Source organism: Crocuta crocuta, unplaced genomic scaffold, assembly GCF_008692635.1.
Source record: "Crocuta crocuta isolate KB4526 unplaced genomic scaffold, BGI_CrCroc_1.0 scaffold25, whole genome shotgun sequence".
Taxonomy (NCBI): Eukaryota; Metazoa; Chordata; class Mammalia; order Carnivora; family Hyaenidae; genus Crocuta; species Crocuta crocuta.
In genome coordinates, this window is record NW_027532015.1 from 7,473,888 (window position 1) to 7,487,573 (window position 13,686).

Sequence of the window (13,686 nt, forward strand, 5' to 3'; positions counted from 1 at the left end):
GGTAAACATTTAACAAGCTTTCCAAAAAATAAATGAATAAAAAGGCACTGAATTGTAGCCTTTGCGATTTCTATGGTTTAAGTACTTTCATTAAGGCTGATTTCAAGCTAATGACTTTACTGAATGTAGAGTTTGGAAAAGACACACAGTTGCACACCATCTGACAAATACAATAAATTACCCAAAGAACACAGATAATAGTACAATGAGGTAGACTAAGGCATGATGAGTTTTGAATATTACCTTCCTTTTCATTTGACTCTAATTTATTTAATTGTAAGTATATTCAAATTAATTTCTATAATGGCTGTTTAAAAAATTTTTTAAACATTTTATTTATTTTTGAGAGACAGAGCACAGATGGGGGAGGGGCAGAGAGAGAGGAAGACAGAATCTGAAGCAGGCTCCAGGATCTGAGCTGTCAGCACAGAGCTCAACGTGGGGCTTGAACCATGAACCATGAGATGATGACCTGAGCCAAAGTTGGTGGCTCAACCGACTGAGCCACTCAGGCGCCCCTACAATGGCTCTGTTTAACAAACAGCTTACAAACTTCCTGAAAATTTAACAGTCAGCTCTCAAAACTGTCTCTATCACACAACTGCATGGTAGGTATATAAGAAATATTTGTTGGACAGATGAATGAGTTAATGTATCTAATGATGGTATATTAAAATGTATTCAGCTTTTAGTCATCTGATTATTTTTTTCTTTTTCTCAGACATTAGTAATAGACTTAAAAATAGTGTTTATTTTAATTTGAAGATAGGATGTACTAAATTTGGACATTACCTTTACTCTGTTCAGAGGGCATGACAAACACATTTTAAAGAATTCAAATTTGGTTTTAATTATTTTGGTCTTCATTATTATTTTTTAATTTCATCTAATTATTTGGCTATTGTTAACCTTGTGGAAATTATGTTGATTTAGAGGATAGTCCAGATATCTAGCTGCTTTACATAAAATACATACTAGTAGTTAAATAAGAAACAAGAATTATACATATGCTATTATCTTGGTTTGGGAATTGTATCATATTCATAGCACATGAATAATAATATATAAATCACAACTGTATTCTTGTAAAGTGTTAACATGCTAATGTTTGAAATTTAAAATGGAAAAACCTCCTGACATTTTTATTTATAAGCCTAAAAATAGTAAAATAGGGGTGCCTGCGTGGCTCAGTTGGTTGAGTGTCCGACTTCAGCTCAGGTCATGATCTCGTGGTTCGTGAGTTCAAGCCCAGCATTGGGTTCTGTGCTGGCAGCTCAGAGCCTGAAGACTGTTTCACCCACCTCTCTTCCCCTCCCCCGCTCATGCTTTGTCTCTCTCGGTCTCAAAAATAAACTATAAAAAATTTTTTTTAAAAATAGGAAAACAATTTTAAAAATATTGATAGGGAGCTATTCTGTATTACAGTGCTTACAGTATTTCAATTTGGCTCTCTCCATGGTCTTTTTTAGTATAAAACATCTGAGTATTATGTAACTGAGTATTCTGTAACTTTCTGACTACCTACAGCTTCCCACCAGGTCCAAACAACAGTGAACCTGCCTGAGTCAAGTAAATGTGACACTACTGAAATCTCGTAGACCTCGTTCAAAATAAAAAAAAAAAAAAGTTAATTCCAAGGAGGGGGAAGAAAAGGGAAAAGTTCCAAACAATATTACACACAATAATAGGATAATCAGAGATAAAATATTTGCCTAGAATGTTTTTCTGAAAGCATTTTTCTAAAATCAATGATATTTTCCTGCTTGCTAATATAATAAAATACTGGCAGGAGAAATAATATTTTTCGATGACGACTGGGGAGTATATGTCCAAACTTGTGTGGGTCATAGTTGTTAAATGGCAGAGGTGATGGAGAAAATGTGTCAGCTAAAGGAACAGGATTTTACAGAAGAGTGTTATTCTATGGAAATATATCCGTTAAATTAGCAACAAGAAGTATCTGACAAATGGAATGAATATCTATACCTGTATTTATAAATAAAACAATCTGATCTTCCTGAGGCGAATTAGTTGACAAATACCGGATTTTTTCATTAACTTATATGAAACTAACTAAATAAAATATCCAATTTATATTATCATGGCTTGAAAGCATAAAATCTATGTAGACATTTTTGTAACCACACTTATCAATTTTGATTGGTAACAAAATTCAGAGCCACAGTCAATGAAGATTATTTCCGACAGCCATGATACAAAAACTAGCCTTTCCAGGCAGGGCTAATTTCATGATTTACTTACACACTTCCTGTGGTAGAGCTGCTATCAGTGAGGAAAGATCCATTAGTCCTTTCCATCTGGGCCAGCCTGAAGAATGAGAATAAAGAGGTTAGATAATGTGGCCGCACAGGGCATGGTCAATTGGAGGTACATTGTCTGCTGTTCTCAAACTGTTATAATTCTGATGAAATAGGAAAAGGTCCAAATCTCCTAACAAGATTAGAAATTTAAAATAATACCTCATGTTGAGTTACTTTCCGATGACCATTGTCTTAAGACTTGTAGGGCTTTATCTTTTGCCATGTTACATAGACTCCTAAGTGACCTAGATTCCTAACTGATCTCCCAGACCCTCCAGTTTGGTCTTCATTCTCACAAATCTGATTATGTTCCTCTCCTGCCTAAAGGCTCTCCATGACCCCCTCTTTAGCTAAAGACATAACCTGGCTCCTTGGCAGGTGGGCCTTCTTTATTAGACTTGAGCTTCTATTCCCTTACTCCACATTCTTTTATTTGCAATTCTTTAAACAAGTGATGTTCTTTCCCAGCTCAATGCTTTTTTTAAAATATAGTTTATTGTCAAGTTGGTTTCCATATAACACTCAGTGCTCATCCCAACAAGTGCCCTCCTCCATGCCCATCACCCATTTCCCCTTCTCCCCTACCCCCCCATCCACTCTCAGTTTGTTCTCAGTATTTAAGAGTCTCTCACGGTTTGCCTCCCTCCGTCTCTGTAACTATTTTACCCCTCTCCCATGGTCTTCTGTTAAGTTTCTCCTATCCACATATGAGTGAAAACATTTGGTATCTTTCTCTGCCTGACTGATTTCACTTAGCATAACACTCTCGAGTTCCATCCACGGTGCTACACATGGCCAGATTTCATTCTTTCTCATTGCCATGTAGTATTCCATTGTATACATAAACCACAGCTTCTTGATCCATTCATCAGTTGATGGACATTTAGGCTCTTTCCATGATTTGGCTATTGTTGAGAGTGCTGCTATGAACATTGCAGTACATGTGTCCCAATGCATCAGCACTCGTGCATCCCTTGGGTAAATTCCTAGCAGTGCTATTTCCCAGCTCAATGCTTTTGAGTACGTTTTTCCATTAGTCTAAGCCTGCCTTTTCCCAGAAATTCTATCTGGCTAAGACCCAGTTTGAATGCTACTATTTATATGATGCTTAAACTAACCTTTTTAGGCATAGCTAATTGCTAGCACCAGACTTACTTACTATACACTTCGTTTCTGAAAGTTTGTGCATGCCATCAAGACCAGACTATACTTCATATTGTTTCAGGACTCTAAAATAAACCTCTATAATGAAGCACTAGCATAAATTTAATTACATATTGTAATTCATATGTGCACCATCTCCTGAGAACACTTTCAATTCCTACTCTGATTCATTAAAATAGGTTACATTATCTAAATCCTGTTTGTATAGTGTTGGGATTCTCACGAGCTCAGTAATCACATCCCCTGGAGATTTACTTTTCATAGAACGTATAGCAGGTATTTGGTAAAGTGCAAATTACAACATCGAAAGATGAGAGCTCAGATTCCAAATATAATGGAATCCCGACTCTTGCAAAACATCCCTTAAATCAAGTCATGTTAATGCTATAGGATTTGTACAGAAATAGATACATTCTGGGTGGCAGCACAGTGGAGGGCTCCCATCAAAGTCTCTTACCGTGTGGCATATTGTTCTATTCTGGAATGGGTGTCATCATGAAACAGCTGAGGAGACTGCGAGGGGCTATAAAAGAAAAAGCAAAGAAAGAGTTTTATGCCCCAATATTGATAGATGTTACTATTAGGAATGTTAGCTTAGTTAAACACTGAATTTGCCATGCAAACAAACCATGAGGATTGTTACCCAGGAGACAGACTATTCTCTTAGCTCACGAGGTCGTAATCACCCCCATGCTAATGACACCGATCAGAGTGCCGGCTCCTGCAGATGGAGCTGCGAATACTCACTCATAGTGCTCTGGCCACATGCTGATGAGTGTCACAGGACTGCAGAAGGGGAGAGGGAAACAGAAGTCACAGAACTAGCACTCAAGAGTGGATTTCAGACAAGAGCAGTGGGAGACTGGGGGCGAAGACATTCTCAGCTGCCTTCTCCTCTCACGTTTGGTCGCCCTGAGGTGCACCATGGGGAAATCAAAAGTAACAGAAGTCCCTGTTTATTCTGGAGAAGATGCTGTGTATTCAAGTGCCTGTGGGGGCTTCTCGCAAATACTGCAGGATATTTGTTACAGGACAGCAAACACATCTTGAAATGGTCTTATTGACAAAAAAAGAAACAAAATGCTCTAAAATAGCTCAAAAACATGAAATAAGTTTAAAGATAATGCTCCATAATATACCAAGGGATGATGCAATCGGATTTTTGTATTTCCTGGAGAAGAAACTTGGTCAGAAAGGTAAAGTTCAATTCCAAAGACTACATTATCCACTGACGGCAGCGTTGCAATAAAATGAGATTGTTCTCATTCTTTGTCCAGTTTTAAATGCAAAACTCCAAATCCAAGAGTATCACGACCTCACAGAGACACTGAAAAAAGATGCTACCTAGATCCTCTCCCCTACTCCCAGCCCCAAATTTCACATTATCCATGAAGCTGAAAGCAACTGGATGGTGATATGCTTTCTTCGCACAAAACTTTATCCAGAAGTTGAATCTCTGAAACTGAAAGTTGAATCTGGAAGTGTGGTTGATTTGAGTTAGGCCTCTCTCTGGAGTTTGATCATTCAGTACCACTCCCAGCCCTGGGGTACCCTTGGGGAGGTGCTGATGAATGTGGGAATTTTAAAAGTCGAAAGGAAATTAGTTCTCTATTTAATTAAATAAGTCTCCTGCAAGAGTGCATGTTGATTGAAACAAAGAAGGAAAGTTTAAATTATTCTAGGTCTACTTGATTCTGCTAATTCTATTATACGTACAAACTTAAGAAAAAGTTAATGATCTCATTATCTCCTACTGGAAGAACAAGTTGGTGTCTGAATAGCAAAGATAAAGAGGAGATGAAGGGCATCTTACTGGGATGAAAAACTAAGACTATTTGGACCTCCTTTCAAAAACAGGCATCTATCCAGTCTGTGTCTGTCAGAATATCTGTAAATAGACTTAATCATCCAGATGTAAGATAGTTACAAAAATTAAACAACACAGTATTATTCAATAGATGTGGATGCTAAATGTTAAGTGAATGATTTGCTATAAACTTTCCCAAGAATAGTAACTACTCAAGAGAGCATTTCTAAAATTCAAGGGTACTACAACAGTTGCAGTGAACCTTAAACACAAGAAAATTGTGTATTTCTGATCTTCATTGAACTTGGAAAAGCTCTGTGAAACCGCATGACTAGTTCTTGTGAAGTTAATTCAGTTAGCACAAAAATGATTCAGTGAACTAAGATAAGAATGGCAGAGGTATAAAGCTGAACCAAAGAAGTTCTCAAAAGATAGTTTTTAGGTATTGAAAACATTTCTAAGAAAAGAAAGAAAGATTAACAAAATCAAACTTAAGGCTTCATTGACTTCAAAGTATTTTGATTTGTAGAGAAAAAAAAAAGGTTAAGTGGTAAATTTCCCCATTTAATTGTGAGAGACCAGGCAATATCTTCACTGCATAGCAATAGAGTCTATAATTAAAGAGGGTTCAAAATAAGACCAATCTGTGTGTTAGTCCACAGTTAATAATGTTGCCTATCCCTGCTTTCCAAAGCGCTGGCTGAATAGAGTGTTTTGGTTAATCACATACTAATATACAAAGAATCAGATTCTTTATTAAATATACCTAACATTACATGAAATGTAATCCAGACTTTTCTTGAAGAACTTAATGTTCTTTTAATACCGTAGGCTTCCAGTCTTTTTGCCTCCTTCAATCCATTTGCTCCAGAGCAAGTGGGGTCCCACTATGGTCTCACATCTAAACCTTCAATGGTTCCCTACGTCTTTCACAATAAAACCCAAACACCTTGGCATGACTTACAGGCCCTTCATGAGGCAGGTGCTGCTTCTCTCTCCACTCGTACTTCCTGCCACTCTTCCCAGCTTCCCAGCCCAGTTTCCAGAATGGTCTTGTCTCTGGGCTTTGAAATTACTTCCCTTGCCTAGAAACTCTCCCTTTCGTCCTCGTGCACCAAACTCTGGAGGTCTAGCCTGTTACTCTTCCAGGTCTTCGGTTATCTGTCACATCCTCTGATCCGGTGCTCCACACCGTGGTTACACTTGACTATGGGTTGGTTCCTGCTACAGTTAAAAACTCAAAAGAACCATGAAACTCATCTATTCCACTTGAACCAATACCAGACAGTAATGTCTACTTCTTTAATCTTTAAAGAAATCAACCTACCTGATAGCCAAAAATAATCTCTCAGAATTCTCAAATTACTTTTGTCACTATTTAAGTTTGTTTCCTAGGTTTATGTTCAATAACAATTCTTTATAACTTTTTTTAAAACCTTTTTTTAAAGTTTATGTATATATTTTGAGAGAGACAGAGAGAGAATGAGTGGAGGGGTAGGGAAGAGAGAGGGAGACAGAGAATTCCAAGCAGGCTCCTCAGCATCAATGCACAGAGCCTGATGTGGGCTTGAACTCATGAAATCATGAGATCATGACCTGAGATGAAATCAAGAGCCAGACACTTAACTGACTGCGCCATCCAGGCGTCCCTCAATGGCAACTGTTTAATCAAGTTCTATTCATTTGATTTATTTTTCAAAAATTCTTGCATACATAGTTACAAAATTAATTGAATAAACCTAAGCATGAGTTTGTTTACCTCCTTTTAGTAATAACTCATTTTCCCCATAAATACCCTCTATGCACTCATATGTAATTACTGGATAGGGGATAAGACACTACATTTTGCAGGGATGAAAGAGAAAGAAGCAAAAGAAAATTCCAATCAGCTTCATAAATAACTTTAACACATTTACCACTTGGCTGGTTCTTCTCCAATGTTCTCCCACCAACAGGAGAATAAATGAAATCAAACTTTACTACCCACTCACATAAATTGTACCACCAGAAGATTAAGTGGCTCTGTACTAGAAAGGGCTCAGCAGAAAAATGAACTCTACCAACTCCAAGAACACATTTTAGGATTAAAAAAAGAAAACCTGCCCACTCTATCCAGTATCTAGTAAATCTTTTTCAAAAAGAATCTTGTGACATCTGATTTAATCAGACACCCCTTCCCTTGTTTTCCTCTCTCTGAAAATGCTGGTAAATTCATGATAGATGAAATGAAGCATTTTCAGAATTACAGCCAAAAATCATAGCACAAAATTATTTGGCGTGTTTTTCTGTTCTTTTTTACTTTAACGGAGTCATTCAGCATAGAATGATTGATGTCAATGATTATTTTGACATTAAAAGGCAAATTATCAAAAATGCTTACAAGGAGTATCAAAAAAAGATGAATTGACCTGCATGAATCATATGAAGGGTGTAGATATTTTGGGACACAAAATGGCAATGGTTTATCAGAAGAGTGAAAAGCACATCACTAGTCCAAACTTATCAAACTATCCTGTAAATAAAAACACTATGTGATAACTGTATGCTTTGGGCAGCTCCTCTGAAGGTTAATTAGATCTGATACCAAGGGAAGTAAAACTGTGCCTGTATCATGGGGTGTTTGGCACAGTTAAACTGTATATTAGATAGTAAAACAAATAAGAATGTAATGTCATAAAACCTTTCAAAGAAAAGGACAAATACATACCCACAAAACAAAGAGAGAACCAAAAATCTACTTTTCCTTATGGATTTTGAGCAGATGAATAGCTCTCTTTAAACTGAAATTGCTTCAATATAATTTGTTCTACAATGTACTGTGGAAAAAAATAACTGGGAGGCATAATATTTTAATTATACACAGTCTGATATCAAGCAAAGTTATCAAAAAGCTTGAATTTTTTGGTATGCTTTAAATGTGTATGTGGTATTTTTGGATCTATCAACAAATACAGTTGTGTGTCCATAACAGTACCTATAGAGGGATGAAATATCTACTATGCTTTGGCTGTGTTCTCTCTTCTACTTCTTAAAAGTTCCACAAATTAATAAAAAAAACAACTACATATCCTTATACATAAATGTAGCAAAGCTGATGTTCTAGAAAGCTTTATATGGAAAAAATCCAGGCCAAATAGTCTGTCCTCTACTTTGAAATCCTTGAGACACAGATCGTCATGATACTAGGCTATTACTGCTCTCTGCTTCTCTCTCAGATACACAATAAAATGAACAACAGGTTTTAAAGGTTAAAGAAAGAAAGATTGATTTCACAAAAATTGCACTCAACACACTTTTTAATACTCATTATATATATTTTTTCTACTGTATACTGTAGAAAATGTCACACTTCTGAGTTTCTTTTCTATAGTCATTTGAGAGGGCATCTTTCTCTAACTAGAACATCACTATTTTTTATGACTAGGCACTTTGCTAATGACTAGCAATAAAAGTTAATTTTTCCCAAGATTTAAGCAAAAGAAAATTGCTGTAGCAGGCATATTTATGCTGATATTTTCAAAAGTGATTCGGGGCACCTGGGTGGTTCAGTCAATTATACGTCTGACCTTTGATTTCAGCTCAAGTATGATCTCACAGTCGTGAGATTGAGCCCTGTGTCAGGCTCTACGCTGGGCATGGAATCTGCTTGGGATTCTCTCTCTCCCCCCTGCTCTGCCCCTCCTTGGGTACACACTCTCTTTCTCAAAATAAAATGAAATAAAATAAAGTAAAGTAAAATAAAATAAAATAAGATACAAAAATTTAAAATCAGACCTATTTTGACCTTGATATAAAATTGGTTAGTAATTTAAAATTACTTCTTGCATTTCTTCTGGCTTGTTTTAAAAATTATTTTTCTTTTCATTTCAGGGCATAAATTGCTGTTTTTCTTTTCTTTATAATGTCATGGTAATTTTGCTACCTTGAGATTTTGTTGGATTTATGCTTATAAACTTGAATTACATACTTTTAAGAAATTTTGTCTCTTTTACATACCGTATACAGTTATCTTGTTTTGCTGTCTCATGCTCAAGAGAAAAAAATTACAAGTATAAGATTTTGATGTGATTTTAGCACAGGTATATCAGAAGCAAGAGATTCAATATTATTAATAAATGTACAGTAAAAACATGTAAAATAGGGGCACCTGGGTGACTTAGTCAGTTGAGCGTTCAACTGTGGCTCAGGTTGTGATCTCATGGTTCATGAGTTCGAGCCTCATGTCGGGCTTTGTGCTATCAGCTTCAGATTCTCTGTTGCCCTCTTTCTCTGCCCCTCCCCTGCTCACACTCCATCTCTCTCTCTCTCTTCAAAAATAAACATTAAAAAAATTTTTTTAAACATGTGAAATAAGTGCAATACATACTCCATGAAATAGCAAAAATATCCCCAAAGGAGGAAAAATGGGAAATGAATAAAGTAATGAAATGGCATATACCACAATTCGCTTTAAGTATTTTTAAGAGGAAAAGAGATGACCAAAGCAAAGGTTGAACACATGGTAATACATATTTTTAAAGTGGAGGAACGTGTGCAAAATTACACTAAAATTTTAGCCATGGTATTGTCAAAAGTAAACAGTAAAAATTCATGTTGTGAAGACTGATTCCAAGTTGAATTTACCTCTTTTAAAATGAAATACTTTAGCAAAACACAAATTCTTTCTGGTATCAGATTTCTCTTGTGTCTCTAACATAATAAAAGACGACATCATATAAAGGAGTACATAGAAGTTTCAATAATAAAATAGAACTTACGTCTCTAAGTTGTCCCCTTCAAGAACCGTCTGGACAGGCAGGTAGCCAAGCCGAGGATGTTTGGCAAAGTATTTCTTTGATCGGAACTTATTCTTCAGTACCTTTGTGAAGTCTCGTACATCCTCCCCAGATGTTGTCTAGGAGGTTGAAAAAAAAATTATACCTCTCTCATTAAAATGGAAGGAGATATCTAGCTCCAATAAAATTAGAGCAGATATAAATTCATGCAATTAAATAACATTGTATGCAGTAGCTTTCTGTATTTTTGGAATAACAGATCGTGTCATGAAATCACACGGCAATCAGGACTCGTCATTAAACCATCCAGCAATCAGTTTGTAATTTTTTTATTTTCTATTGAAAATAAACCATCACTAGCTCATTTCCCCAATATTTAAAAACTTAGGCCAAAAAGTAAAATTAGTTTTGGCAATCTTATTGGTTGATTCCTATTACTAAGAGTTGCAATTTGCTATTAAATGTTTAGAGATGATGCAGCATTCTGGCTATAACATGGTTCTCACTAAGGTGAATAAATGAATCTAATGACTTCATACAAGCCAGCATATACTGAAGTCTGGAAAATGAGAAAGCAATAACATAAGAGAGAAGGAGCAGGGCCACAATATTGTAAGGGATCCAGTCCATTTGTCTTTCCCAAAAATTTGACATGGACTAAATTTTTCTATTCATTTATTTAAAAAATTATATATATATATATTTTTTATTTTGTTTTGGGAAGGGGTTGAACATGGAGCCCAATGTGGGGCTTGAACTCTCAACCCTGTGATTGAGACTTGAGCTGAGATCAAGAGTTGGATGCTTACTCGGGTGAGCCACTCATGGTCCCCATATGGTCTAAATTTTTAATGCAATATAAAATGTTACTGTTTCCTTAGTCATGTCAAGGTGATTAGTTAATAATCATTTAGGGTGACATGGCTGAAATCTATCCCAACCCCATCCCCTCCTCCCATCCTACGAACTGTACCCTAAGCCTTGGCTATCACCAATTCTAGTCTTTATTTGCAATATGTTAAATAGACACCAGTTTTAGTCCTTCTGAAGATATATTTAATATATTTATATTACCTGCAGAGAACTGAATTAAAACCTGGGTTGTTGGACTCCTGGTTGGCTATTCAATCCACACCTGGGTAGACCTCACTCCAATCAGTTCACAAAACAAAACCAGAGGACTTTTCTAGAATAATAAACTGTGTGCTTACTTACTGCCTGCCCCTCCTCCTTGCACCCTCCCCAGTCCATTGTCTTTTCCTTCATGGCAAGCATGCCCAGGACACGTACCAACTTGTTTTGCAAACAGAAGCTTAAAAATATAATTATTTTTTAAAGCAACTAAATTGAGTCAGCCCTTATGTAGTTTTGTTGCTTTCCATCTGCTCTCATTCTACCTAAATGTGTCTGTTTCTAGTACACACTTAAGGGAACTTTTGATTCTCTAGGTTTGCAGAGCAGAGAAGAAACATAAATAAGCTCAAGCTATTTATAATTAAAGTTGATCCATTTTCATTTCATAAAAAAAAGTATAGCAAGGACCACCACATTGTCCCAAGGCCTTACCATCAGACCCACAATGTCCAATCTTTTCCAAAATAACACAGAATAAACCACATAATTTCTGTAGTTATTTAGGGACTGATCCTTCCAAATATAAAGAAGTATAGAAAATAAGCTATTAATGAAAATGAATCTAAGGCAAAGTGTTGTGAAGAGAGATGATGGTTTGGGAGTACTAAGATCTAACCAGATAGAACAGGAGAAATAAGGAGAACACATTTGGGAGTAAAGAAGGACATTTTTAGAGACAGAATGTCTGGGGCTGAGAATAAAGCCAAAAGGACAGATCACCTACTGTAAAGGACATTTGGACCTGTAGCAATGGGTATCACAGCTGCAGATCACTGCATTTTTAGATATTTTCATTGAATGTTTTGGTAAAGAGAAGGGAAGAAGCTTTCCATGACAGAAATACAAAAAGAAGGCCCCTATGCAAGGATAAGCATTTATGGTGCAATTTATTTCTAGGTCTGCTCTTAACACATTGTTAATATATAAGGAAATACTGGCCTCCAGCTTTTACTTGGTCTACCTTCATCTGGCAGTAAAAGGGTTTCACCACTGACGCCAGTGGTTTTCCAGCCATACCCAGGTTTTCAATTCAGACAGCCCTGAGTGGGCTGAGTGGGAGAAAAGGAGAGGTGTGCAAGGCCCCGGGCCACTTTCCCTGTCTGCCTCCACTGGGGCAGTGTACAATACAGTTGCTTTTTATATATTCACAGGGTTGTGCAGCCATCACCTCAAAAAGAAATGCTGTACCCTTTCGTTATCACTCCCACCCCCACTCTTACCCCCTCACCTCCCCTCAGCTCCTGGCAACCACTAATCCACTTTCTGTTTCTATGGATTTGCCTATTCTGGATGTTTCTTATAAATGGAATCATACAGTATGTCGTCTTTTGTGATTGGCTTCTTTCACTTAGCAGAATGTTCTTCTAGCTATCTAAATTTAGGTTTTTACATGAACTTTTGCTAGGGGAAAAAAGGACACATCATTCAAGTACAAGTACAAGTCTGATTCAACATCAAGCATTCTTGCGCAAAATACATTGAAGACATGGAAGAACAAAGCAAACGCAACTGACCATCACCACCAAAAACCACTCCTACAAAACAAAAGGAAACAAAAAGCAAATAAAAAGCAACTACCTGCCTCCCCAAAAGTTATAGGAGGGGCTGAAGTTAAATTTGAGTTTCTGATAATGCTCAAGTTTAATATTTGATAAAACAAGTGCATACTCATATAAAAATAGCATACTTTTATTTCCTCATCAATTTTCATATTAAGGAAAAAAACAATAGTTTTCCTTCCACCAATAGTTATAATATAAAGGCACTACATGCCATAAACTAATGCCATAAACTTTATGTAATATTAAAAGAAAAAGTGGAAGATAATTCATCCCCCAAGAATTAGGTGTTATTTTCAGGTTAGCAGAATGCATTTCTTTACTTAAGAGAGAGCCAAGAAAATGAATTATATCTATTTTCTCACCAAAAAAAAAACCCCTTAAAAGATATTTTTATATATTTGGTCTAATTTGCTACCTAATATCTTCTATTTCAAAGTGCAAGAGAAATGGTTTGGTAAAAAGCAAAAAAAGAGGACCACCCACCTAGCATAATGAATATCATTAGACTCAACTCTGTCTTCACGCTAGGTGTAATAGTTTGTTCTCTCTCTTTTTTAAGCAAATTGATCTGAGGATGGACTTGAAAGTCACTCATTACTACACAAATTATCCCTCATTTTAAAAGGGAGATAACATACATTTCTTGAAAGACTAGGTTTTTATTTATTGCTGTTAAGAAAAGAAAGGAGAACAAAAGATTTTGTAGATCTCATTGTATGAGACAGTGTGACATATTGGTGTAGAATTCCACCATTAACAAATAGCTTCCCTTCAGTCTCATTCCACTATCAAGGGTGGTGAAATTAGCATCCCTTTTTTGACCCTTCCAGAAACAGACACCAAAGTTTTCCGGGATTCAGACCTACAAGTCAGTAGGGAGAAAGCTGCTCTCACAAACCTGGGTCTTTTCATCATACCAACAC

At 36.4% G+C, this 13,686-nt stretch overlaps 1 protein-coding gene across 3 annotated transcripts in view; it reads right to left on the minus strand.

Moving 5' to 3' along the window:
* Positions 1–13,686, minus strand: part of UTRN (utrophin) — a 563,065-nt gene that overhangs the window by 22,541 nt on the left and 526,838 nt on the right. For 2 of the 3 annotated variants that reach the window (XM_077776104.1, XM_077776103.1), the window contains 4 exons: positions 10,050–10,186; positions 4,233–4,271; positions 3,943–4,008; positions 2,263–2,328 (listed from right to left, as the gene is read on the minus strand). In XM_077776104.1, coding sequence (XP_077632230.1) covers positions 2,263–2,328; positions 3,943–4,008; positions 4,233–4,271; positions 10,050–10,186 — 308 coding nt within the window. The remainder of the gene's footprint in view (positions 1–2,262; positions 2,329–3,942; positions 4,009–4,232; positions 4,272–10,049; positions 10,187–13,686) is intronic. The other variant, XM_077776105.1, reaches the window with a different exon arrangement.